This window comes from Balaenoptera musculus, chromosome 14 (genome assembly GCF_009873245.2).
Source record: "Balaenoptera musculus isolate JJ_BM4_2016_0621 chromosome 14, mBalMus1.pri.v3, whole genome shotgun sequence".
Lineage (NCBI taxonomy): Eukaryota > Metazoa > Chordata > Mammalia > Artiodactyla > Balaenopteridae > Balaenoptera > Balaenoptera musculus.
In genome coordinates this window covers 25968575-25994496 of record NC_045798.1, presented here as the reverse complement: position 1 = coordinate 25994496, position 25922 = coordinate 25968575, and the positions used below count along the sequence as shown (strand labels likewise).

The 25922-nt window shown below is 51.5% G+C and overlaps 1 protein-coding gene across 4 annotated transcripts in view; it reads right to left on the bottom strand.

Moving 5' to 3' along the window:
• The window catches only part of UPB1 (beta-ureidopropionase 1), a 32290-nt gene that overhangs the window by 5674 nt on the left and 694 nt on the right, over positions 1 to 25922 (bottom strand). For 3 of the 4 annotated variants that reach the window (XM_036823743.1, XM_036823742.1, XM_036823744.1), the window contains exons 2-9: positions 20652 to 20823; positions 19199 to 19286; positions 12613 to 12707; positions 8836 to 8997; positions 7070 to 7239; positions 3108 to 3189; positions 2154 to 2196; positions 839 to 993 (exon numbers count right to left, since the gene is read on the bottom strand). In XM_036823743.1, coding sequence (XP_036679638.1) covers positions 839 to 993; positions 2154 to 2196; positions 3108 to 3189; positions 7070 to 7239; positions 8836 to 8997; positions 12613 to 12707; positions 19199 to 19286; positions 20652 to 20823 — 967 coding nt within the window. Of the gene's footprint in view, positions 1 to 838; positions 994 to 2153; positions 2197 to 3107; positions 3190 to 7069; positions 7240 to 8835; positions 8998 to 12612; positions 12708 to 19198; positions 19287 to 19667; positions 19740 to 20651; positions 20824 to 25922 lie in introns of those variants that run through there. The other variant, XM_036823745.1, reaches the window with a different exon arrangement.

Here is a 25922-nt window from a genome sequence, read left to right as displayed (position 1 = left end):
TCTTATTAGTTATCTATTTTATACCTATTAGTGTATATATGTCAATCCCAATCTCCCAATTCATCCCACCCCCGCCCCCGCCCACCCCCTGCTGCTTTCCCACCTTGGTGTGCATACGTTTGTTCTCTACATCTGATGATTTTCTTATAAGTGGGTGCAGAGTTGGTGGAAATACTGCTAGACACTAACACAGCAAACTCCATCTGTGTCCTTGATGAGATGCCGTATTTTGGGGGGGTCCCAGGCTGCAAGCACCCTATCCCAGGAGGTGGGCACTTACACTCCGTGGTGTCACAGGGTATTGGTCTCCAAGGCCACCTGGGGCCTTCGAGTTCAGCCTCTTGTTTTACAAATGGGAGTACTAAGGCCGGGAGCAGAAGGGGCTTGCAAAGCAGTGGCAGAGCCAGGCCTCCATCCCATTTCTCCGCTTGACCCACTTCCCTCCATTGTCAAGGCCTAGACTTGGGGCCTGGCCACAGGCAGAGCCAGACATGCACATTTACCTTGTGATAAGTGCAAATGCCTGGAAAGGAAAAAAGGATTAGCGAGGCCAATCCACTCTATTCTCTGGACAAATGAAATTGAGATTAATTTGCTTGAAAGCGCCCAGAATCTAAATCAGATGAGCAGAGAATTTATTGAGGCCTGCTGCCTGGGCATCGTTTGACCCAGTGGTTCCTCCCCTGAGCACCGGCCCTGGCCTTCAAGGAGGCAGACACTGGGCCTTCTGCTCAACTCGTAGCCTCATGCGGCTGTCCCTGAGGCCCCCAGCAGCCGCGGTTCCCAGGGCTGGGGGCAGGACGGGCCCACGCGGAGGAGCAGGGGACTCAGGACCCACCTTGAAGCCCCAGATGTCATTCACCTGCCGGCAGAGGTTGAGGTCGAGCTCGGTGACCAGCAGCCCATCCCGGTTGCGGGAGAGCCCGGGGGTGCGGCTACCATCAGGGGCCGCCACGTAGCTTGAGCCATAAAAGTAGCCGAAGTCCCGGTGAGCTGTGAAGGAGCAAAGGCAAGGCCCCCGTGAGCTCAGGCAGACATGGGTGGACTCTGCAGGGGGATGGGTGCACCAAGAGACTCCCAGGACAAAGGGTCCCCACCTCCCTCCCCAGTGGTGGCCAAGGTCCCAAGGACCTGCCTCCCTCCTTGGGCCTGGAGGCCCAGCAAGTGGCTGCATGTCACCCTCAGCGCCCTCACCTCTGCCCCGGGAACCTTTTACAGGTCACCCTAGTAGAGGTATTGGCCTCCAGCTCCAGCATCAGCCACCATAGCCCAAGGGAGTTGCATGGTTCTGCAGGGCTTCCTGTGGTGGCCCCGCATGGTGAGCTGGTGGCTCTGCCCTCGCCAGCCGTGCCAGCTGTGTCACCCTACCCTCCCTCCACACCTCAGTCCCCTCACCAGTAAAGCAGGGTAACAGCCACCCTGAAGGTGCGTAGGGAGCATGTGGGCGCAGTGCAGGGCCCAGCTGGCCTCACTTTCCTGCAGGGAGCTAAGTGGGACCAGAGACTCAGGAGGTCTCCAAGGCCTCACGTTGGGGGGGATGTGGAGCCCTTTCAGGAAATGCCCTTCTGGGAGACAGACCCCCTCAGCCCCCTCTGCTTCCCAGGGCGGGAACCATGAGCAAGTTCAGACACCTCCTTGGTGAGGGGGCAGCCCCCCTCCCACATTCCAGGCCAGAGAGGTGAGGAGGGTTGGCGGGGCAGGGGGGGGGAGTGGCAGATTCCTAGCAGAGGTGAGGTGAGACCTGCCCTCAGATCAAAACAAGCTGTGGATTCTAGGAACCCAAGGCAGCCATGCTGGGCTCTGGGGCATTTGTACAGCTGGGGAGTGAGGGGTGTGGACGAGGACAAAGGGAGGGGGGAGTGAGGTCTGCGGGGTGGATGATGCACCCCTATTTCAGGGCGCTCACAAAGGGCTCCCCCACACTCAGTCCATCTTCACCCTAGTCCCGGGGGAGGGATGGAGTCTGATCCGATCTCTACTCCATCCTCATCCAGGGAATGAGGTGGTCACAGGGCCAGGACTGCCGATCCATATGGGGACACAGCTGTGCAGACACAGTCTGTGGGGTAGACCCTGCCCGGAAGCGGCAGATGGGGAAGAAACAGTGAGGCCCACCCCTCATATGCAGTCCCACGGAAAGTCACGGGACATACCTTTCTTGCCATCCCCAGAGGTGAACTCGTTCGGAAAGAACTCCTGGGAAATAAAACCAAGGTAAGACACACCTATAGGGGGCGCTGCTGGGTTGTTCATCAACGTCAGGCTGGGGTGAGGGAGTTAGGAGTTAAAGTGATGAGGACCAGCCTGAACTTAACCGTCCCTGCTGAGTCCCAGCCCCAGGCCAGCAGGCAGCCAGCGGGGCATCTGACCAGCCAGGGGAAGACCCGGATTTTGCCATCTGCTGGGAGAAGGGAAAGTCATTGAAGAGAGTGGTTCCCAGGGCCGTGGAGGGCGTCTGAGGCTCGCCTGCTGGAGTCATAAAGCCCAGCCTGGGGTCTGCAAAGGCAGCAGGGGTGGGTGTCTGCTCGTGGCTCTCAATATCTTCCAGAAGCCTAATGGAAACTGCGTGTCCAGCAGGGACAGGGATACGCGGGCTAATTAAAACACTGAGTTTCTTTACGTTGTCAGAAATTAGACTGACTTAGTGTTCTCTCAGACTGATCAGATGCTCTGATTAGAGTTTGACATCTGATTCGTAAGAATGAGGAAGAGGATTTGTTTTGCAATAAATACATGGTGTTTGTAGTCAGAATCCTTTGGTGCGTGAGGTCAAGGGTGGGTGGAGAGAAATTGGGTACTTGGCAGTACTGAGGTGAGAGCCTTTCAAAATGGTTTCAGCTAAAGACAAAACAGACAAAAACAGGGGAGGGACAGTGTTTTCTTTCAAAGTGACAGAAGCCAGTCTGCCCCCTGCTGGGACCCTAGCATGTGGGGCGTGCGTGCATGCAGAGAGGAGGTGTAACACCAGGTGTCCCCAGCAGGGCCACAGCAACAGCAGTTCTTTCCCTTGTGGCTTTTGCTGCTCTGAAGAGGCTGGGCCCCGCTGGCAGGCAGGTTTCGCAGCAGCTGCAGGAGGGCTCCCTGGAGGCCAGGCCTCGGGCACTTACCTCGCCTACCCGGTTGATGGCGCAGGTGAAGCAGTGATTGGCGATGGCTGCGTTTCTGGCCTCGATTGGCCACAGGGACTCACTGTGAGAGCGGAAGGAGAGGAACCAGGTTGCCGACTTCCCAGCCAGGCTCAGAGGATGCTCGGCCCCGAGCTGCAGCCCGGGTGCCAGCCTTCTAGGCCTGTGGTGGGGATGGCCAGGGAGACTCACTGCGTCCGTGGGTGACCCCAAACCCACAAACAGGCCAGCTCATCCCCGGCTCAAGCCAAAGCGGACTTTTGGAGAGGGCCCAACGCAGCAGAAGCAGCCCTGGATCAAAGCCTCACCCTGACTCAGTTTCCTTTTCTGAAACATCCTCAGAGACCATGCAGATGAAGCTTCTGGGGGCGGGGTGGGGGTGGGAGGCTGTGTGGCAGGAACCCCTTAACCGCTGCTTCTCACTCGTTCCCTCCTCCCAGGTGGGGGTCAGGAACCCACTTCCCAGGCTGGTAAATGTCAGAAGGGAGCTGGGGCCCTGGTGGCTTGTGTGTAGCGTGTCCCCCAATCCCTACCCTGCTGTGCTGCCTTGCAAAGCAATCTCTACAGGGGGAGATTTCAGGCCTAGCAAACAGAGTACACCTGAAAGGAATTTAGGTTGTAGGTGGACATCACCTCCCCTGTGCTGGCTCCCATTTCCCAGTGCCCCCCCATCTCCCTCTTCTGAACCCTGAGTCTCGCAGCCGAGGCCCCCTGGTTCTCCTACGGGCCCGGGAAGGAGTCATTCCACAGGCACAGCTGAGCTGCAGGCCTCCCTCAGTCCAGCACCTGCCAAGGCGGGACGGGGTGGGAAACTTCGCCCCAACCAGACACCCTGTCCTTCCCCAGCCCACCAAAGAAAATGTGCCACAGGATTCAATGGGCCTCCTTGTCACTAGTTATCTGTCTGAGGAGCAAGGTGATTAGGATTCTGAACTGACAGATGTAATGCCCACTTAGAAACGCTGAGTGACTGGGAGCGGGATGCCCTGGAATCTTCCTTCCTGTCAGCATGCACCTGGTTTAAACCAGAGAGTAGGTGGAAGGGGTGGGTGGGTGCTTGTCACAAGCCTAATTCTCAGGAGGATTCACGAGTCTGGAAGAAAAAAAATCACAGGCTTGATTGAGGGGACTCATTTTGCCGCTTTTCTCCCCCCTCCAGCTGCTAAGCCGAGCTGACAAAACTTTTAAGAAAGGATTTTTACAGAAACACACCCGTCAATGACATTTTCGGGAATTAAACAGACAGTGGCAGAGCGAGTGCCATAAAACATCGTTCTTGCAGTTCTCCAGGGAGGGTGCGGAGTGCAGGACTCAAACCCACAGCTGGCAATAAAACGGAGGCTCTCAAAACAAGCAACGGAAAGGAAGCCGGAGGTTCGTGAGAGCCGGGGCGTGCGGGAATCGTGGAGAGCCCGGCGGGGGTATGGGGACATCTGCCACTTTCCCAGCGCGGTGTACACAAGCCCTTAAAAATAATCACAGTGGGAAGGGGAAGGCATCGAGGGGTGGGGATGGCGGCTTTCCTATTAACACACATACATGGTAGAAATCCTGGACCACACGGCTGCACAGTTTGTCAGGATGACTCAGTTCATCAAAAAGCACTTTGCTTCCATTGGGTGCTTGGAACTGTGGGACCCACAAATGAGGATACCCTTCCAATCTGTGCATGTGCACGTGTGTGTGTGTGTGTGTGTGTGTGTGTGTGTGTGTGTGTGTGTGTGTGTGTCTGGGGGGCTCTGATACAGAAGGTGGGAGATGCCGGAGAAGGGGATGGATGCTTCCAGAAGCTGTGAGCCGATGCTTGTGCGCAGCTGGGGGGGATCTGCCTGGCATCGTGCTTGCCGTCAATTCTACAAATAATCATTCAGTATTTTAAGAAACTCAGAGTTGCACCATCCTAGTGAACCACCTGTTGTAATTTTCCCCCACTCTACGACCATCCTCAGTCTTTGCAGAGTTCTGATCCCAGCCTGGAAACACCTTTTTGCTCACAGGCTTTCATCATGATGCTGCAGTACCTCCATGAAGATTTGTTTTAGTGGCTGTACGATAACCCATAGAAGAGACGGGCTGGCGTTGACCTGACTCTGACCTCTCTCTCCCTTCCAGCTTTTCTTGTAATCAATCATGCTGCCATGAGCATCTTCAGGCAGGCAGCCTTCTCCTCCTCTCTCAGATGCGTCCTCAGGCTAAGGTTCTCAGACTATAATTATCTGGTCAAGGTGTGGACACTGTGGGAACTTGTGAGACATACTGCTTCTGAAAGACCTGTCAGAGTTTTAACTGCCAGCAGAACCACATCCTTGGAGGGCACCAGTTGGACCACTGTTGGCCAAGGAAGGAAGATCAATAACTTTTAATAAGCCGAGGACACGTGTGTATTACGTTGAGGTGCTTCTGTTTTCTTAACTGGGGCTGATAAAAGCCTGGGGGCGCTTGGTTGGAGAGGTGACCATCTGATTCCAGGACACAGCTGTGCCCAGCCCGGCCTGACAGCAGCTGTACCTGGTGGGGCACTGGCTTCAGGATCCTCCAGGGACCCCTCTGGGGAGCTGGAGCTTGCTGGATGTCTTACACATGGCCGGCAGGAGGGGCTGCTCTAGGACCCAGAGGTTCTGCCCAGGCTTGGTGGCCCGACGACCAGGAATCACCCTTTGTCGCAACTGCCAACAGACGTTGTCATAGTGGCCACGCTGCCAGGAGGCCCCCAGAGATTCTCTGAGGGGAGATCCAAGACTCGAGTGTCCCCTTCTGCCTGACGGTGCCCCCCCCTAGACTCAGACAAGATGGGGTGCATGGATGGGGTGGCAGGTCTGGGGTAGCAGAGGGGGGTCTGCGTTCTGTGAGGGACCTGCTGTGCAGATCAGATCACGGAGGGAAGTTAACGCTGTGGAGGGGGCATCACGCTCAAGAGAAAGGCAAAGTGAATGTCACATCCTGACTTTTAGAAGAAATTCGACTGAAATTTCATGGAGAGCGAGGACAAGAATGACAGGGGTGGGCTGACAGGGAACTCAACGCTGCCCCCCAGAACTCCCCCAGCTGACCCCACGTGGGGACCGGGACTCCCCCTCCCGGCCCTGCCCCGATGACAGAGAGTGAAAGCCAGCACCTCCCGACCCAGGAATGCTGCTTTGGAGGAAGTGAGCTGGGGAGAGAGATATTTGCACACAAATTCCTAGAGCTTTGGTACTTGTTGATGATGCAAAGCTGGAAACCACCCAGAAGCTCAGCCGTTGGGGAGAGAGAAGCAGCGGAAGTGCAGTCGTGCTGGGTCATCTCAGCTGCCTGCTCTTATTCAGTGAGGGGTCCGGGGCTTGCCCAGGAGCTCAGGGCTGCCAGATCCACCCTCTACCCTGGTCACAACAGCTTTATCTACTCAGGGGTGAGGTTAACACCCAAACACGGGTTCTGTGTTATCAGAAGGAAACACTTGGTTGGCTAAAAACAGGTTTCAGAGCCACCTGACTGATGTCTTAAGGACCCTCTCAGCTCCGACCCATCGTCTGCCCCTTCTCTCGTCCGGGTGTCTGCTCTCCGTGCTCCGGACTCTGCAGACAGGAGACTTAGGACCCCTCATTCGTCACCCCACCTCCCAACCCCCCAGGAGCACAGCTGTGACAGGAGGGGGAGCTGAAGCTGGCCAGGTACCTCTGATGCTCCAGACCCCTTAGAAGGGGAGCTTTTCTGAATCCTGTCAGCGATGGGGGAGATTATTATTACCTGAGACACCATCGTAGCCAAGGATGGTATTTTACAGTACAGCACAGCTCTTTAGGAGGGATCGTAATTGACACTTGGAGAATTTTTTCACAGAAAAGTTGGCACCATCCCAGGGTTCAGACAACCTGGTGGTCGCACCTGCCTGCTGTTTCCCAAACCTGCCTCCGCGCCCTGCAGCCTGCCCCCAGAAACCTCCCAAGTCCCTTGTGCCAAGTGACCTGAGTGCTCCGATGGTGGCCGAGGGGTTGAAGATGACCTCAGCACCGTTGATGCTATACATGAGCCAGTTGAGGGGGTGGTGCCGCCCGTAGCAAATGTTCACGGCGATCCTCCCGAACTGAGTCTGGAACACGGGGTGGCCCAGGTTTCCCTCCATGTAGTATGTGGACTGGAAGACAAAGGGTCATGTATGGATGCCTCTGAGCTGCCAAGTTTCCCTTTCCTTAGACTTGACAGAAAATGAAATGTCACCCATACTCCAAAAGGGATGCTCCTGGTATGACTCTACTTTAAGTTCCAAAATTTCAATCCACTTAAAAAAAAACCCAAAATCTGAAAACCCAGACACAATAACAGCAAGCTGACCCAAGGGGAAATCACCGTGGCTTGAGCACTTACCCGCAATTTCTTTTGTGGCATGTTAAAAAGTCCCCAAATCAACTTCCCACAGTATTTCAAAGATAAACTTGGTGAGGTTTCAATCATGGTACAACTAGAGGCTGAGGTGTGTGGTCAGTGTTAACACAAGTTGGTCAATGTCCTCACCAACCACCTGTTCCCATCGGAAGGTTAGAGCTGAAGGGACGGGGGCTTGTCCACAGCAGCTCTCACCCTGCTTGGGGGGCACACCGTAGCCCAGTGGACACAGGACCTGCCCGGCTAACGAAGGCCAATATGAGACTAGAATCCCACTCTGAAAGTGCTCTTCTCCACAAAGCTCCCTGGGCACCCTGCCTGGGGTCAAGGACATCCCTGCACAGCAGGCAGGTGGGACACAGTCCTGCCAACCCTGCCTCTCCGCCTGCCCCCTTGGGGTGCTGGTCAGGGTCTCACACAGATCTGCTTCCTGCCTTTTGCCTCCTCCCATTAATTTCAAAATTCATCAGAGTCGGGCAGCAACCAGGATGTGCACACAGGGTGGACGCCGGAGCAGATCCTGGTGCGTTGAGACAAGCCCGTCACTATCCGTGGGGAGCTAAAGATTAATCCCAGGGTAAACAGGTGAGGGGCACGTCTTCCCGCCCTCGCCTCCAGCTGTCACTGGGGAACGCTGGCTTCTTCTTTCTCCCCAGAGGGCCTTGGCTAGCTCTGCACATCCTTTCTCATCTGCCTGACCAGCCTGAGAGTGGCTGGGACCCCCACAATCAGGCAGGGCGGCGAAGGATGGGGATATCACATCCTGAACAACTGTACTTACTGCAGATCAAGTTCAGACTTCATATCTTAGGCATTAGGTGGAGTTCATTTCCCTCCTTCAAACATCCACCTCCCTCCACCTACACACCCATGATGGGCATTAACTGATCAGAACAGCTCCCCTGACTTACAGCCTGATTACGGGCACCAAGCCCCAGCTAACACACCTGTGCACAGACACACATTCCTCGCTGTCACCCGACACGTGGACGTGGCTGACTCAGACCCCACGGGAGCCATGGACAAGGACCTCTCCCCACCAAACAAGAACTAGACTGTGACGGACGAGGAGCTCAGGGCCTGAAAGGGGCCACGGGAATCATTTCACGCTTGTGCACTATTGATTTTGGTTTTAATTTGTATACGAATTACTTCAAAGAAAAATCCCAGGAAGCCAAATCAGGTTATATTTAAAAAAAAATAGCCCTCTGCACTAAAGGCGCTTGGGACTCACCGGGAATCCCATTGCATCCCATCCACCTGTGTGACGCAGTGCAGTGCAGGGAGGCCCCCAGCGCTGCTGCCACACTGTGCTGCAGCTGTGCTGGTCATCCAAGGGGCAGCTCACCTCATTGAAGTCGCCCACTCTGGGGATGTGGTTTTTCCTCGTCTTGCCCAGGATGGCTCCAGAGTTGGAGATCACCATGGCTGTGTTCCACAAGATGTCCCCATGTTCCGTGTCTCGCTCCAGGATGGGGGACACCACCACCATGTCATGCTTCCTCGCCAGCTGGAAAAATGAGTATGGCACAGTCTTATTTTCAAATCAAGTGTCATAACATTTTTATGGAAGAATCTAATGGTCCTCCTAGATAGTTAGACGGGGTTCTGAGCTCTCCCTGCATCTGTTCTTTGAAGACTAAATGCCAGAGTTGTCCTGACACCCAAGCTTAGCTAAATAGGAACCAGCATTGTCCTTGTGCAGTGTTGGTGGGAGTGTAAAAACGGTGCAGCTGCTGTGGAAAACAGTATGGCAATTCCTCAAAAATTAAAAACAGAACTACCGTATGACCCCATAATGCCACTTCTGGGTATATACCCAAAATAACTGAAATTAGTCTTTTTTCTCTTTCTGATACAAGTGAGAATAATAACTATTTATTCATTCACTTTACCATTTACTATATGCCACGTTTGTGCTAATAGGTGAAATGCATTCTCTATTCTTTTTTTTTTTTTTTTTTAAAGACACCAATTGTACTTGAACATTTGTTACTTTCTTTTTTTTTTTTAATGAATTAATTAATTTATTTATTTTTGGCTGTGTTGGGTCTTCGTTTCTGTGCGAGGGCTTTCTCTAGTTGTGGCAAGCGGGGGCCACTCTTCATCACAGTGCGCGGGCCCCCCACTATCGCGGCTTCTCTTGTTGCGGAGCTCAGGCTCCAGACGCGCAGGCTCAGTAGTTGTGGCTCACGGGCCTAGTTGCTCCGTGGCATGTGGGATCTTCCCAGACCAGGGCTCGAACCCGTGTCCCCTGCATTAGCAGGCAGACTCTCAACCACTGCACCACCAGGGAAGCCCCCATTCTCTATTCTTAAGCGGTCTAAACTTAAATAATTCTAGTCAGAATTAAATCACTTGAAATTTCAATTAGCCTAGCAACCCTAATGAGAGGGTGTATGGGTTATATCAGGATTTCTGAAATATTGAAAATAGCCCTGGGGACCTTTTTAGTGTGGATAAGGCTGATTTCCTAATTCTAAAGGGTGCCCAGAGAGCTAAGTCTTTTGTTTTCCAACCCTGTGAGCCCTATACAAAGATCACAGACCCTACAGTACAAATAAAATAAAAGCAAGACTTAATGCTACTTCCCATAGACCTTCAGATCCAGAGGCAATAACAAGACAAAACAAAAAAGAAGGTAACAAGCGTTGACAAGGATGTGGGGAAACAGGAACCTTCTTAAACTGCCAGCGGGAATGTAAATGATGCTGCGTTCCTGGTGGAGTTAAAAACAGTTACCATAGGACCAGTAACTGTGCAGGAAAGTAGATTTTCACACCCATGTTCTGAGCAGCACTATTCACAACAGCCAAAAGGTGGAAGCAACACAAGCATCTAAATAAATCGTGGTGTATATATGCAATGGAGTATTATTCAGCCTTAAAAAGGAAGGAAATCCTGGCCTATGGATGACATGGCTGTCATCCCTGACATGGATGAACCTGACGACGTTATGCCAAGTGAAATCAGCCAGGTGCAAGAGGACAAACACTGCAGGAGTGTACTCATGTGAGGCATCTAAGCTAGGCAAATTCACAGAAACAAAGTGGAACGTCAGGCACCAGCAGCTGGGGGTGGAGGGGGTTGTTCCATGGGTGGAGGGTTTCAGATTTACAAGATGACAGAGTTCTAGAGGTTTGCTTCACAACACTGTGAAGATACTTAACATGACTGACCTGTACACTTAAAAACGGTTAAGATGATTAATTTTATGTTATGTGTTTCTTACCATAATAACAAAGAAAAAAGGGATTTCCCTGGCGGTCCAGTGGTTAAGACTCTGCGCTTCCATGGCAGGGGGTGTGGGTTTGATCCCTGGTTGGGGAACTAGGATCCCACATGCCACATGGCACAGCCAAAATAAATAAATAAAATAAAATAAAATAAAATAAAATAAAATAAAATAAATCATATGTTTCATCTATACAAAAAAATCCCAGAAAGAAAACCAAACATAACTCTTGACACCAAATTCCTTTTGTCTCAAATAAGAAGTTCAGGATCTGGTGACCAGGATGAGCAGCCCCAGCTGGTCATTTGTCATCAGCTCTTACCAGCCCGTTGCTACTTCTGACCTTAATGACAGAACAGAGGGATGGCACGGCGGGCAGAAGGGGATGCTACGAGCACGTGGGGGCAGCTGTGGTCCCGGGGCCCTCGATGCAGACAGGGGTCCCCTGGGACCAGCTCATCCCCATCCTCCCTTTGCTCTTCCTTCCTCCCACCCTGGTTCAGGCACGCCGTCTGCAATCACTTCCTGCCTCGTAGCACAGAATCAACAATCTGGTGGCTGAGAGAATTTTCCCTACAGCCTGAGAACAGGGATGTTTGGAATCACAACTCAGTATTGATAGAATCACTATGATTACAGTTCTGCTCCAAAAGCCCTTAAGTATATGTAGAAAGTCTGAAATGCGACATCGGAGAAATGAAAGGAGTTATTTTTTTCGAGGTGAGAATAAGCATAAGTCACCATTCGTAACCTCTTGGAATGTCATTGGGGTTTTCTGGATGACCGCTTTATTAAGATAAATTCACGGAGCATAAAGTCCATTCTTTCAAAGTGTGCCATTCAGTGGTTTTCAGTACATTCAGAGTTGTGCAACCAACACCACAAACTAATTTTAGAACATTTTCAACACCCCAAGTGGAAACCCTGTCCCCATGAGCAGTCACTCCCCATCCCCTCTCCCCGCCCAGCCCCTGGCAACCACTAATCTGCTTTCTGCCTCCAAGCATTTGCCTATCCGGGACATTTCATATAAATGGGATCGTAGAACATGTATTATGAGGTTTTAATAAAGAAAAAGGAAGCCCAGTTTCTACACTGATGAGACGGGCCATGCAGAGATGCTTCCATAACTCAGGTGAACAGCAAGTGGGGTAGCAGAGCTCTGGACACAGACTCAAACTTGACCTCAGTCCCCGAGTGCCAGCGCCGCACTTGCCAGCTGCAGACCCTACTACGGGAGTCATCTCCAGGACCCCCTCCGTGGGCTGCAGCCCCCTCACTTAAAAAGCCATTAAGGGCCCTTCTGGCTCTGAAACTCTGATTTTAAGTGAAAGTACACTAGGGACTTCCCTGGTGGTGCAGTGGTTAAGAATCCGCTTGCCAGTGCAGGGGACATGGGTTCGAGCCCTGGTCTGGGAAGATCCCACATGCCACAGAGCAACTAAGCCTGTGTGCCACAACTACTGAGCCTGCGCTCTAGAGCCCACGAGCCACAACTACTGAAGCCCAGGTTCCTAGAGCCCGTTCTCCGCAACAAGAGAAGCCACCGCAATGAGAAGCCTGTGCACCGCAACAAAGAGTCGCCCCCGCTCACCACAACTAGAAAAATTCTGCGCGCAGCAACGAAGACCCAACACTGCCAAAAATAAATAAATAAATACATAAATAAATAAACTTATTAAAAAAAAAAAAGAAAATACACTTAAAAAAAGGGAGGGGTAGGGGCAGTAAATAGTCTTATCTATTCTTACCTGGCAAAGCAAGAGCCAAATGGGCGCGTTTTCCACGGAGAAGGGCCACCTCTGGCAGCTGCGGCCTCTCTTTGTGACCTGCCCGTGTTTGGCCGCTGCCAGAGGTTAGTTAACAGTTAAAGGTAGGTTAACATCCTACCTCTTGACAGAACTTCGTGGTGGGCCCGTCCTCTGCTGACTCGGCAAATTCCGTCCATGGAAGCTTCTCTCTCGTACAGAAAGCAAAGGGCATAGCTGTGGAGAGGAGAAAGGTCAGAATCACATCCAAGCTCATGGCCTCTGAGGGGGGTCCTTGGCCTGGTGGGGGAGGGTTTCCACAGGAGACCCCCGCCCCAAGAGCCTTGGCCTGCCTTCTGAGGCCCATCCCTGGCTGTGGGGACACCTCCCCTTTAGGCTTCATGGCAGAATAAGAGGCGAGGCCAAATGTCCTTCCTATGGTCTTAAAAACACTTGCAGCAGAAATCTGAACAGATACTTGCACACCCACGTTCACAGCAGCATGATTCACAACAGCCAAAAGATGGCAATGACCCAAGTGTCCATCAGTGGACAAATGGATTAACAAAATGTGGTCCATCCATTAGATGGAATATTATTCAGCCTTCAAAAGGAAGGAAAGTTTGACACTTGCTACAACATGGGTGAACCTTGAAGACGTTATGCACATTGAAATAAGCCAGACACAGAAGGACAAGTGCTATATGGTTCCACTTACATGGGGGACTTAGGATAGGCACGTTCACAGAGACAGAAAGTAGATGGTGGGTGCCAGGGGCTGGGGGAGGGGAGAATGGGGAGATGTTGTTTAAGGGGGACAGAGTGTCAGTTTGGGAAGATGCAAAGGTTCTGGAGATGGATGGTGGCGATGGTTACACAATAATGTGAATGTACTTAATGCTACAGAACTGTGCACTTGAAAACGGTTAAAATGGTAAATTTTACGTTATGTCTATTTTACCACAATTTTAACAATACATATATATGTTAAAAATTTTTTGCAAAAGGTACAGCCAGAAACTGTTCCCAACCAGCAGATCCCGAGCTGCTGGCCAATCTGCTGGTTGGTTAAGAGCACAACCAAGGCTCCTTGGGGACAGCGTCAGAGGGCCACCAAGGATGGCGCTGGGACCCTCACACGTCACCATAGGAATGTTCATCCTCCCAGGGACTGAGGCTTGCTCAGGAACAAGAAAAGCCATTCATTTAATGACCCCATCAGAAGTTTGGGAACCACTGGGTAGGCTGAGCACTCCCCAAGGATAAAAGCATTATTTCTGTGACCTCTGGCTAGATGCCACCATCTAGGGGGCTAATTCAATAGGAAATTTCATTAACTCACTGATTTTTGTTTGCTTAAAAAAAAAAAAAGCAGGTACATATACACGCAGTAACAATTCAAAGAATGCCATGCACACCAGATTCTCAACGGCAGTTTCCTTGGTGGGGTGGAGGGGGCTGCGATGGGGGTAGGCACCAGGGACCTCTGGCTGAGTGTGTCCCACTGCTCCACAGCCTCGGCCACGTGCATCCACACCCGCCAGTCTGATGCTGTGAGCTGGGATCTCACTGGGATTAGACATGCGTTTCCCGTGTCACCAGTGAGGTGGAGCACCTGGCCACATGGTTGCTGGCCTTTCTGGATTCATCCTCCAGATGATCTTGTCCGTAACCTTGGTCCACTTCCTGCTGAGCTGTTTGTCTTTTTCTTCTTGATTTGGAGTACTGAATTCCTTGTTTGGACCAATCCCGCATACAGTTGGCCCTCTGCATCTGCGGGTTCCCCCAACAGCAGGCGGAAAATACTTGAAAAAAAATTCCACAAAGTTCCGAAAAGCAGAACTTGAATTTGCCACACACGGGCAACTATTTACTTGGCATTTACACTGTATTAGGTATTACAAGTAACCTCCAGATGATTTAAAGATTTAAAGTATATGGGAGGATGTGCGTAAGTAACATGCAAATACTACACTATTTTATATAAAGGACTTGAGCATTCCTGGATTTTGGTCTCTGCAGGGTTGGGGGTCCTGGAACCAATCTCTACAGATACCGAGGGACGACTGTACTCTTTAGATCTTCCTCCTCCCAATAACCCAAGTCCATTTCTTTTAGGAGGATTAGCCTAACGGATGTTTCCAGATGCTTGCTACTGTTCCGGTCACTCTGAAACTCAGAGTGCAGGGAAGGTTTGTAGGAAGCTGTGTGATGTGGCTGGCGAGGACCACCTGGTTGCTGCATGGGTTGTGTGGCCTGTTTGGAGGTAATAATTGCAACCAACCTTTTCCAAACACGGGCCATGTGCCCAGCACGGTGCCAGGCCTGGTAATAGGCAGCATGTCCCCAATACCCCTGCGAAGTTGGTGTGACTCCTCATTTCACAGAGAAGAGAAGCGCCAGCCTCCAGATTCCTTCCAGTCCCTGGAAGCCTGGTGCTATGATGGCATCACCACCATCTCAGCCGCCAGGGCGGTAGCCCATGGAGGCAGCTAAGTGGGCAGCAGGCTCTGCCAGCACCAGCCCAGGGGGCCTTGGCACCAGGATCAAGACTCCCCAGGCGCCATCGGTGAAGATGGATGAGCTATTTTAAGGAAGCCAACAAGAAAGCTGTTGATAACAAAGAACAATCCTTAATGACCGTTGTTCACTCTCAGCTTTCAGAGCATTAGGAGAGACTCAAATGCCCCAAGAGAATAAAACCTCCCTTTCCGATTTCATTTCAGCTTGCTAAGCTCTCCAAATTTCTCCATTTCCATTTTAATGGCTTCTTTTCCTGTTTTCACAACTGCTGTAACGTAAACAAACTTTCAAAAGAAGCATGTGGAAGGGAGGTTGGGGGAGGTCGGCTGTGAAGTTCCAACTACAGTTTCCAAATTAGAGGGGAAGGGGGTTCCACATTCACTGAACCAACACTCCACAAGGCAGGCTCAGACTTGGACCGGGCCCTGCCCTCAGGAGCTGCCAGCCAAGACGGAAGCTGAAAGGGAACCTGTGTAGGGGAGTCCCCAGGGTCCCCCCAAAGGAGGGGGTGCCCGTGCTAGGCCTTGATGGATGTGCAGGAGTTTTCCAGATCCAAGAAAGAGAAGTTGGTTAAACCATCCAATAAATATTTTTTAGTGTCTGTCATGTACCAAGGATTATTCAAGTCACTAAAGATAAAATCTGGGTAGGGGAAAGAATAAACAGAATGTGGTCCATCCAAACAATGGAATATTATGCAGCCATAAAAAGGAAGGACACTCTGACACATGCAACTACACAGACGGACCTTGAAACCATGATGCTCAGTGAAATACGCCAGACACAAAAGGCTAAATACTGTAGGATTCCACTTACATGAGGCCCCTAGAGTAGTCAAATTCATAGAGACAGAAAGTAGAATAGAGGTTATCAGGGGTGGAAGAGGAAGGGGAGTACAGAGTTTTGGCTGGAGATGATGAAAAGGTTTGGGTATAGATGGTAATGACAGTTACATAATTTTGCAAATGTATTTAATGTTGCTGAATTGTACACTTACCAATAGTAATAGTATGCATATTTTACAATTAAATTTTTTTAATGTTAAAAAAATAGAGGGCTTCCCTGGTGGTGCAGTGGTTGAGAGTCTGCCTGCTAATGCAGGGGACACGGGTTCGAGCCCTGGTCTGGGAAGATCCCACATGCCGCGGAGCAACTAGGCCCGTGGGCCACAACTACTGAGCCTGCGCGTCTGGAGCCTGTGCTCTGCAACAAGAGAGGCCGCGATAGTGAGAGGCCCGCGCACCGCGATGAAGAGTGGCCCCCGCTTGCCACAACTGGAGAAAGCCCTCGCACAGAAACGAAGACCCAACACAGCCAAAAATAAATAAATAAATTAAAAAAAATATAGAGGTGGGGATTGGGGTGGGAAAAATAAACACCACCAAGGCACTGATCACATGGAGCTTACAGTCTAATGGAAGAGGCAGACAAATCAAAAGCATCACACAAGAGTACACGTATAACGAGAAATGTGAAGAACGTGATGAACTTCTGGGTACAGGTGGCAGATGGGACGCACTCCTTTGCTCTTTCCTGAAACCCCACCAAATGAGAGTAAAGGGTTTTTTGTGTACAGGTATAAACCCACAGGGATGAGGCATGAGCCAGGGACAAAAACAACAAAACATGGGAGGCTGGAGAGCCGAGGGAGGCGGAAGATATCTTAGTGAATCTGAGAACACTGAGTCCCCCCCGCAGTGGAGGAGGCCAGGAAGCACCCCACTCTCCATCACAGACCCCTTGAAAGCTCAGGAGCCAGAGGCACCATGCAGCTCTGAAGGTGGGGACGCAGGGAGGGGCGACAAATAAGTAGGATTGGTCAAAAGTCTACTTAAGAAGTTAGATCCCTTCTCCACTCCAAGAGGCTGGATTGAGCCTCTCCCACCCCAGCTAGAGGCTCACTCGCTAGAGACAGTTAAACAGAGGATCTCTGGCCTTGGGGAACCCAGGACAAAGGTGAGTAGAGTGATAAAAACAAAGGGATTAACTAAACATAAGCATACTGGACTCCTGTCCTTTCCTCTTGGCAGGAGATTAGATGAATTTTCTCTGGGGAATCTGACCAGCCTGAAAAGAATGACCCAAAGATACTACCATAGGCGATTTCCTAACAAACAGCTAAACCCGGTCATCCTATAATGAAACTCAGTGGAGGAGCCCCTCCCACAAACTCAGAGCTTGCAATCAGTTTTTTAATCCCCAATTCTTAAAATATAAGTAATCAGGGCAGCAGCGGGGAGACCAACTTGGAGTAACTAGGAACCATGCAGGGAGAAAAAAAAATATTACTTAATATCCTTAGAGATAAGAGAAGATATTGTAACTATAAAACGAGAACAGGATGTGATAAAATAGAAAATTTCAGACCAAAAGAACTCTCATAAATTCAAAATATGACAGCAAAAACAAAACACTAACTAGAAGGCTGAATGACAAATTAGATAAAATCTACCAGAAAATTGAACAAAAAGACAAAGAGATGAAAAATAGGCACAAATACAAAAGAAAATGAGGGATCCAGTCCAGAGTTCCAACATCCTAACAGCAAGGAGTATCAAAACAAGAGGAGAGAAAAAAGGGGAGAAAATCACGAATGAAACAATCTAAGAACATCTCCTAGATCTGAAAGACTCAAGTTTCTAGACTGTTAGAACTCACTGAAGTATCTAGAAGGATGGATTAAAATAGATACACTCCATGGCACATCATTATGAAATTTCAAAGTACTGGAGAAGAGATCCTACAACCTTCTAGAGAAAAACAGGCCACATACAATGGGGCATAAATCAAAATAGTCTTAGACTAGTCAACAACACCCAAAGCCAGAAGACACGGAGCAAAGTGTTCAAACTTCTGAAGGAAAATTTTTTCTAACCCAGAATTCTATACCCAACCAAACTATCCAGCAATATTTTCAGATGTGCAAGGTCTCAAACAGTCTACTCAACCAAAATGAGGGGGAAAAGCAAGAAAGAGGAAGCTGTGAGATAGGAGAAACACAAGAGCAAGGCAGAGGGACCCCCCCCCCCCCCGGATGATGGTGAAGGGAGTCCTGGGATGGCAGAGAGGGGGAAACCAATTCAGAACAGAGCAGCCAGAAGGCTCTGGGACAGATTTCTGTGAGGAGATGAAACCGATAAACTACTTCATATGTCTAAACCTCTTAGGGGGATTTAGGAAACCAGCAGAAAGTTTGGGGTAGACTTTGTGGTAAGCATGTAGAAAACAAAGCAAACTCCAGGGAAAACAGAAAGCTATTCAGGGAAAGAAATCAAAGCGATTTCCTTTGAATCTTGGTAGCAAATGGACTGGGGACAGACCAGGAAGGGTACATGTGTGTAGAGGGGGCAGGAGAGGGCAAAGGACTACACTGTCTCCTTCCATCATGGGAAGTCAATAAATGATGCAAAACTGAAAAATTAGGAAGCAGCAACACAAGCAAAGGTAAATTCCAAAAGAACCAGCTCAGAGAAGAAGTAGCTGCCTCTGGGGAAAAGGATAGCTATTTTTTGGTAACAGACCTTGTAGACCCATTTGACTCTAAACCATGAATGTGTATAACTATGACAAAAAAATAAAAATAAAATAAAGAGGTACAAGGTAGCAGGAGTATTTAATAGGGATGCAACTTTACACGGGGAGGCAGGCTCTGAGCTGAGATCCGAAGGTCGAGCAGCGTTACAGGCCAGGGGAGAGGAATGCTCCAGCTCCAGCTCTGGCTCTGGGTGGAGGGAACAGCGGGCGCAGTGGCCTCAGGGGAGCGGAGTAAAGTATCAGAAGGTCAGGGCAGAGCCCGGCAGAGATGGGGAGGAACAGATGATGCAGTGCAGAGTTTTCATACAGCTCTTTCCTAGAAGGTGTGGGCAGCCAGTTAGAAGGGGCCAGAGTGGAGGAGACCAGCTGGAGGTGATTACAGAAGCTGAGGAGACGCTGACATGTCTTGGATCAGGGCAGAGGTAAGGAGGTGAGAGGAAGGAGTAAACGGATTCAAGTTTGGAAGGAAGGCCGAGGCTCAGATGAGAGACTGAGGCACGTGAGAAGGAGGAAGGCTGGGGTTCTGGGGTTGCTGGTGTTGTTGACAAAGAACCTTTCTATGGATGAGAAAAGAAAGGAGATTTTAAGAAATCAAGCAGCAGACACTCTTGGCGACGTGGAGATAAGACAGCACTGAAGGCAGCAGAGAAAGCACCCCGAGAGAGACTTACTCCATGCTTCCTGGAAACAGATGATGTTGACTCCACACATGGCAGCCACCTCTACAATGGCCTCGATGCGTCTGTGCAGGGCAGTGATCTGGCAATTTAAACAGCGAGGATTAGTTGGTTGAGACCATCTTTAGAACTCAACCACCACGTGGCCGGCTGCAAGAGGACAAGGAGGGTGGGAGGTTCTGGTATGTTGGACTGTCCTTGGGTCCAAGTCTACAGTCAAAGGTGGCAGTGCAGAGGCTCTGGGGTCCCACACACACTCAATGCTGCCTCGCTAAGCCTCGGTTTCCTTGACTGGAGAATGGGGAGAACGCCGCCCACCTCGTGGGGTTGCTAAGCGGAGGACATGAGGATGTGAGCGCTTACTGCGAGAGGGGCCACACTCAGTGGGCCCACCACACACCACAACCATCCCCTGGGTTAACTGCTCCCTCGCCCCCTACCCCCCAGGACCCAGTCCACTTACGACGTCCTGCATCCACAGCTTCGGGGATGCCTTGTCCTGCCACTTCTGTTCTCCCATGTGTATCGTGTCTTCCAATGACTCGCCTTTCCCAGCTGTGCCCTCTGCCAGAATGTGCTCCCTTTCCCCACCCAAAATTCCCTGGATGTGTTATCCACAACACGTGTTGCCCACAGAGGGGTAGCTCTCCCAGCAAGGGGCCGAGAATCGGGGTACCTGTATTCTCCCCGGCCTGCGTGTGTCCCTATGGTGGCGCTGTTCCCATTGTGCTGTCACATTCCTCCACTGTCACTCCCATGACCCCACGAGCTCCTTGGGAGCAGTGTCCTCAAGTTCTCTGTGCTCAGCATGACGTCTGGCTCCCAGGAGACATTCAGAAGTGTTTGTTCAAAGACAGACCAGAGGAACCAGGCTGAAAACCCAGAGACCACAAATGCTTCCTGATGGACGCTTGGTCTCCCTCGAGGGACTGCGTGCACGGGGCCCCGTGGATGACTGCTGGGTGCCAAGCGTGCTTCTAGGCTCTGGGGGGTGGTGATGACAGCATCCCTGCCCCCCGATGACCTGACAACCTGGGCTGAGGAGACATATTCACAATCTGACCGATGTCTGGGGATCTTAGGATCCAGGCAGAGGGACACACGGTGGACAGATGGGTCCTGACTGGCGTGTGCCGGCAGGAGCCCGAGAGGCAGTTCCACGGAGAGCGCGTGAGCCACAGGGGCACCCTCCCAACTGGTAAACGGAACTTCAGCTCGATCACAGGAGAGGAAGTGGAAAGGAAGGTGGACAGAATAGTGAGGAGTGAGAGGAAGGCAGAGAAAGGGTAGGAGCCAGAAGAGAAAGAAAAGCAAGTGACACGGCTGGAAGGAAGGGGGGGCCAGGGCAAGAGCCGCTGGGCAACCACTCTGGGGAACAATATCGAGTTTCAAAACACAGAGCAGCCCGCTGGCCCGTTTATGTATTTACAGTCAAAAGAGGCCAAACCTGTTTCACCACAGGGTGTCCGCGGGGAGGGGGGGTTCTGTTCTGAACGAGCCCCATGCGCACGGTCCGGGGCCTCCTCTGCTGCTCCGCCACAGCCTGAAAGGCATAGCCCTGCAGCTCAAAGTCCCCTTTGGAGGCGGCTTCAAAAGCCCTGCTGGGCAGGTCGAGCTTCCTAAACAGGCAGGAAAGAGGGGACATGAACTGCCTGAGGTCTGCTGCATTTAATGACCCTCCAGAGTCACTCCTCAGGCAGAGAAGAGGTGGGTGCGTCCCGGCAAGAAGGCCCAGGAGCCGGCCAGGGCCTCGGCCACGCGTGGGAAGCTGGGGCGGGGCTGGAGAATTGGGCCCGGTGGGTGGAGAACGGGCTTCCCTGGGGAGACTGGAGCCGGGAGCGGAGCGGCATGGTCAGGCTGGGTGGAGGAGGGCAGTGGGGAGGGGGCAGCAGGGAAACTAGTCACGAGGTTAATGCTGGAGCTGCTGAAATCGGGGGGTGGGGGGTGGTGGCAGGAATTGAGGTCTCAGCAGGCAGCACAGGAGAGAGGGAAGAGATTCCCAAAAATGTCTGTGGACTAGAGTCAGAGGGCTGTGCTGAGCCTGGGGACTGCGGCAGGCCGTGATGAGACAAAGGAGCTGTTGAGAAGGAGGCTGGGAGCCGGCTAGGAAGAGAGGCCAGGACGACAGCAAGACGGAGGGTCCCGTGGCCATTTGCCACTAAGGATTACAAGTCTTTGGTGACCCCCCCACCCCATCCTGTCCTGCTTCCCACCAGGGGAGAGGGCAGCTCCTTGCCCGATGCTGGGTGAGCGTGGCGGGGCCCAGATGTCCAGACCAAAGGCTGAAGGGCTCATGCCTGTTTGTGATTTATTAACACAGGCAAGTGGATTATTTATAAAACCTCCCACCAAAGTGACCATGGGCCACATGGTCTGTTTTGTGCCTGGCCCAGGGGTGAAACCCGCAGGGGCATGGGACAGGGCCCCCAGCCAGGAAGGCCTTACCATCTAGGGGCATGGTGGTTATGAAATACCCAGAGAATGCATCAAAAAATAACCTGACAACCATTATCTAACAATATTTCTCTCCTACTTTAAACCACTTTCTTAAAGACATTTCTTCCAAAATCACAGCCCTGTCAGCCTGAGCCCCCTGCCACCGCCCCCTGCCAGGCAGTTTCCCCGTGATGGCCCTGACAGCTCGGAGTTGGGTTCCGCCCCTGACAATCAGCCTGCTTTTCAACTAGTCAGGGTTCCGTGCGCTTCAGCAGGTTAGAAATAGCAGCAGTGCCCACACTGCGCCTCCTGTTGCCATGACTGCCTCAGAGACAGTCCCCCACCTGCAGGCAGACGCCCCCACTCCCCCGGACAAGTCACCATGGTGGCCAGGACAAGAAGGAGGGCCTGGGGGCCGGCTGCCCTTGGGAGTGGTCCTGGTAGGCCATCCTCAGCCTGCACCGTCAACCAGGAAGACATCAGGTGGAAAAGCTCGCCTCAGGTTTGCAAGCCCAGCTGTAACCATCACCTGGAAGGGGTCCTTCATCCTCTGGCTAACTCTCCCCACCCACTGACCGCAGCTGTCTGCTCTCCCCACGTTTCTACCTTCAACACTCAGCCCTGTCATTCCACGATGCTCAGCCTCCCTGCCTCCATGCCCATCCCTGTCCCCAGCTCCCTGCAGACACGCGTCCCCTAGGCCATGCAGGCCAGGCCTCCACTACCTTCTGGGCTCTACATTTCCCCAGCACCCCCCACTGTCTGGCCACTACCTGAAGGTTTCCCCGCCCTCCAGTTACCCTGGCATTCCTTCACCCAATCCTGCCTGCTTCATCCTGGAGAACCCAACTGGCCCTCGAGCCCCATTCTCTAACCATGTGCTGTGTCCACCAAAGGCTTGGCTCAAGGATGTGGTGTGGCACCGACCAGCCATGGTGGAGACCAGCAAATGGGCCACAACCTCACAAAGGGGGCTCTGTGCTGCCCCCAACCCTCCCTTGGTCCCCATAGTTGGCTCTTGCCCCTCTGCCCCTCATCCTGATACTAAGGCCCCCACCCTGGTGGCCTCACCTAAAACTTCAAGGAGGAAAGCCCATCACTTCCTGTCCTGGCTCCACACATCCCCCGGCCTTTCCCCCGGGAACCCCCCTTTCCAGCGAGGTCAAGGCAGACCTTGCCCAAGGGAGCCCAGCCCCAGCTTCCTTGGCAAGCTCTCGCTTCTGGAACTTCTCTTTCCCCTCTAATGGCTCTTTACCATCAGTGTTTTAAATAATTAAACCAGAGCTTTGTTACAAAAGAAACACATGCTCATGGGGGGAAAAAAATCAAACAGTGGAAAATGTAAAATGAGTTCCCCTCCATCTCAGAACCTAGAGACAACCCCCTTAACAATGTCTTATGTGTCTTTCCAATATTTTTCAATATGCGTGTGTGTTACACATACAAAGTTGTCCTTCTGTATGTTCTGCTCTTCCATTTACATGCTTTTATTGTTTTTTTGGCCACACCAAGCGGCATGTGGGATCTTAGGTCCCTGACCAGGGATCGAATCTGTGCCCCACTGCATTGAAAGCACGGAGTCTTAACCACTGTACCACCAGGGAAGTCCCTTCATGCCTTTTTCACTTAACGATATACCCACTTTGGACATCTCTCCCTGTCTCCTGCAGACCTGCCACATTCACCATGACAGCTGTTTGAGTCTCTCCCATTAAAAAAACAGGAAAAAAAAGAAAGAAGGGAAGTGTGCTCTACACAGGCCTCTCTTGTTCTGGAACCACCAGCCTACTGGTTGCTAAAGCCAGTGGACTCCCTGCTGACCCTATCCTTCCAGACCTCCTTGAGCTACCTGACACTCTGTCCCTGTCCCGATCAGCATCCTTGATACTGGCCCTAGGGTCCCCCCTGCATCCTTACCTCTGGAGTCTCCCACAAAATCTCCACCTCCTCTGCCCCTTTAACACTGGGACCCCCAGATTCCTACTCTGCCCCCACTCCTCCACCGGGAATGACCATCTCTAGGACAATCCCAAACCCAGCCTCCCCCCACCCTGATGCCCACCCCTGCAGAGTCTCTGTAGTGGGCTGACCTGTGGCCCCCCCCAAAAGATATGTCCAACGTCCTAATGCTCAGAACCTGTGAATGGGACCTTATTTGGAAAAAGAGTCTTTGTGGATGTAATTAAGGATCTCAAGATAAGATCATCCTGTATTACCCAGGTGAGCCCTAAATCCAGTGATGGGTTAAGAAACGCCCAGAGGAGAGACACAGGGAGAAAAGAAGACCAAGTGAAGACAGAAGCAGAGATTGGAGTGATGCTGCCACAAGCCAAGGAATGCCAGAAGCCACAGAAACTAGAAAAGGCATGGAAGGATTCTCCCCCAGAACCTTTGGAAGTCTGTATTCCTGCCAACACTTTGATTTTGTACTTCTGGTCTTCAGAACCATGATGTAGGACAACCATCAAAAGACAGAAAGTCCCTCAAGAGTAGGAACCGTGGCTAACTCATCCTTGTACCTCTAGTGCCCAAGACAAAAATAAACAATAAATGTTTGTTGAATGAATAAATGTTTCGTGGTTCTGGCTGTCTTAAAACTGAGAGTTGATGTTCTCTGGGGATTTCATCTGTCTGGCACAGGCAAAGGCCCATTTAGCTCATTCACTTAGCAAACATTTACTAAGCATCATCTTTGTGTTGGGCGTGGCAAGTATTGGGGTGGGAAGCTGGTCTTGTGTGGAGCAAAGGGGGAGTCCAGGGGAGGGACTGAGGATTCAGGTCCACCAGGCATTCATAGAGGCAGCCATGCCCGAGTCAGGCCACGAGAAGTGAACAGAAGAAGTTTTAAATGACTAATTTTCTTTTCTTTTCTTTTTAATAAATTTATTTATTTATTTATTTGTGGCTGCACTGGGTCTGTTGCTGCACGTGGGCCTTCTCTAGTTGCTGTGAGTGGGGGCTGCTCTTCGTTGTAGTGCACGGGCTTCTCATTGTGGTGGCTTCTCTTGTTGTGGAGCACTGGCTCTAGGCATGTGGGCTCAGTAGTTGTGGCTCGTGGGCTCTAGAGCGCAGGCTCAGTAGTTGTGGCACATGGGCTTAGTTCCTCTGCGGCATGTGGGATCTTCCCGGACCAGGGCTTGAACCTGTGTCCCGTGCATTGGCAGATGGATTCTTAACCACTGCGCCACCAGGGAAGTCCCTAAATGACTAATTTTCTATCTTCACTTTGCAGCCTGTTCATAGCCAAATCCCACTCAATCACAAGTACAAAGGTTTATACCCTAGAGGTGAAGCTTGGAAGGGCTCAGTTCTGGGTGGAACAGAACCAAGAAAAGCGAAAAGGAGAAAGAATGGAAAAGGGGAACCACTTACTCAGTTATTGTGAGCGAAGCCCCAGGAAGAGGCCTGGTGGTCACTGATTAATGGAATCTGGTTCCCATTTTACCTTCCATTCCAATCCCTCCCCACCCTGGAGCGACCCAAATGTGCACACAAAGTCCCTTTTACAAGGCAGTCCTTACTCTGAGCTCTAGAATGGATCCCAGCCAGTCCCCTATGTGGGAAACTTATTTCTATTTTCCTAAGACTCTCCCTGACACCCACGACCTCTGTCTTTTCCCAGTGGAACATGCCCACCTCACCCTTAAACACCCTGAGACACCCCCTGCTTCAGGACACCTTCTTTAGGAGCCTCAATTCTAAGAGGCTTCCCCCGGGACGAGCCTTTACACGTGCGGTGGGAAGCAGTAATCCAGCATGAGCACACTGGAGGGGCCTTGAAGGTCATCCAGTCCCAGGCACCCCTCTTTGGGTACAAAGAGCCCTTTTGGACAAAGTTCTGTACCATGCCCACCCCGAAAGGCAGCTGTTCTACCTTTACCATCCACTAGCTGTGAAAACACCTGAGACTCTGAGGTCTGGCCTCCCTGCAGGAACTCCACATCAGCTGGTGGCTGGGAATCTCTGATCCAATCAACACCCTCCAGTTTCAGGTGAGCTGATCAGGTTCCTGCCTCAAGGTCACTGCCACAAGGGCAGGGAGTGCGCAGTCTGGCTGGATTGCGGGAGCCCACAAATGGGCAAGAAAGTGGAAGGACGTTTAGTCAGGAGTTGCATGGGGTCAGAGTTTGCATTACATTCTAAGGGCCGTGGGAATCCCTGATAGAGTTTTAAGCAGGATATGATTTACATCTTCTGGTTGCTTTGAGAAAAGTGGACTGAAGAGAAACAAGAGTGGAAGGGGAAGTGTCTTCCAGCTCTGTATGCCCAGCGTCCAGCAGTG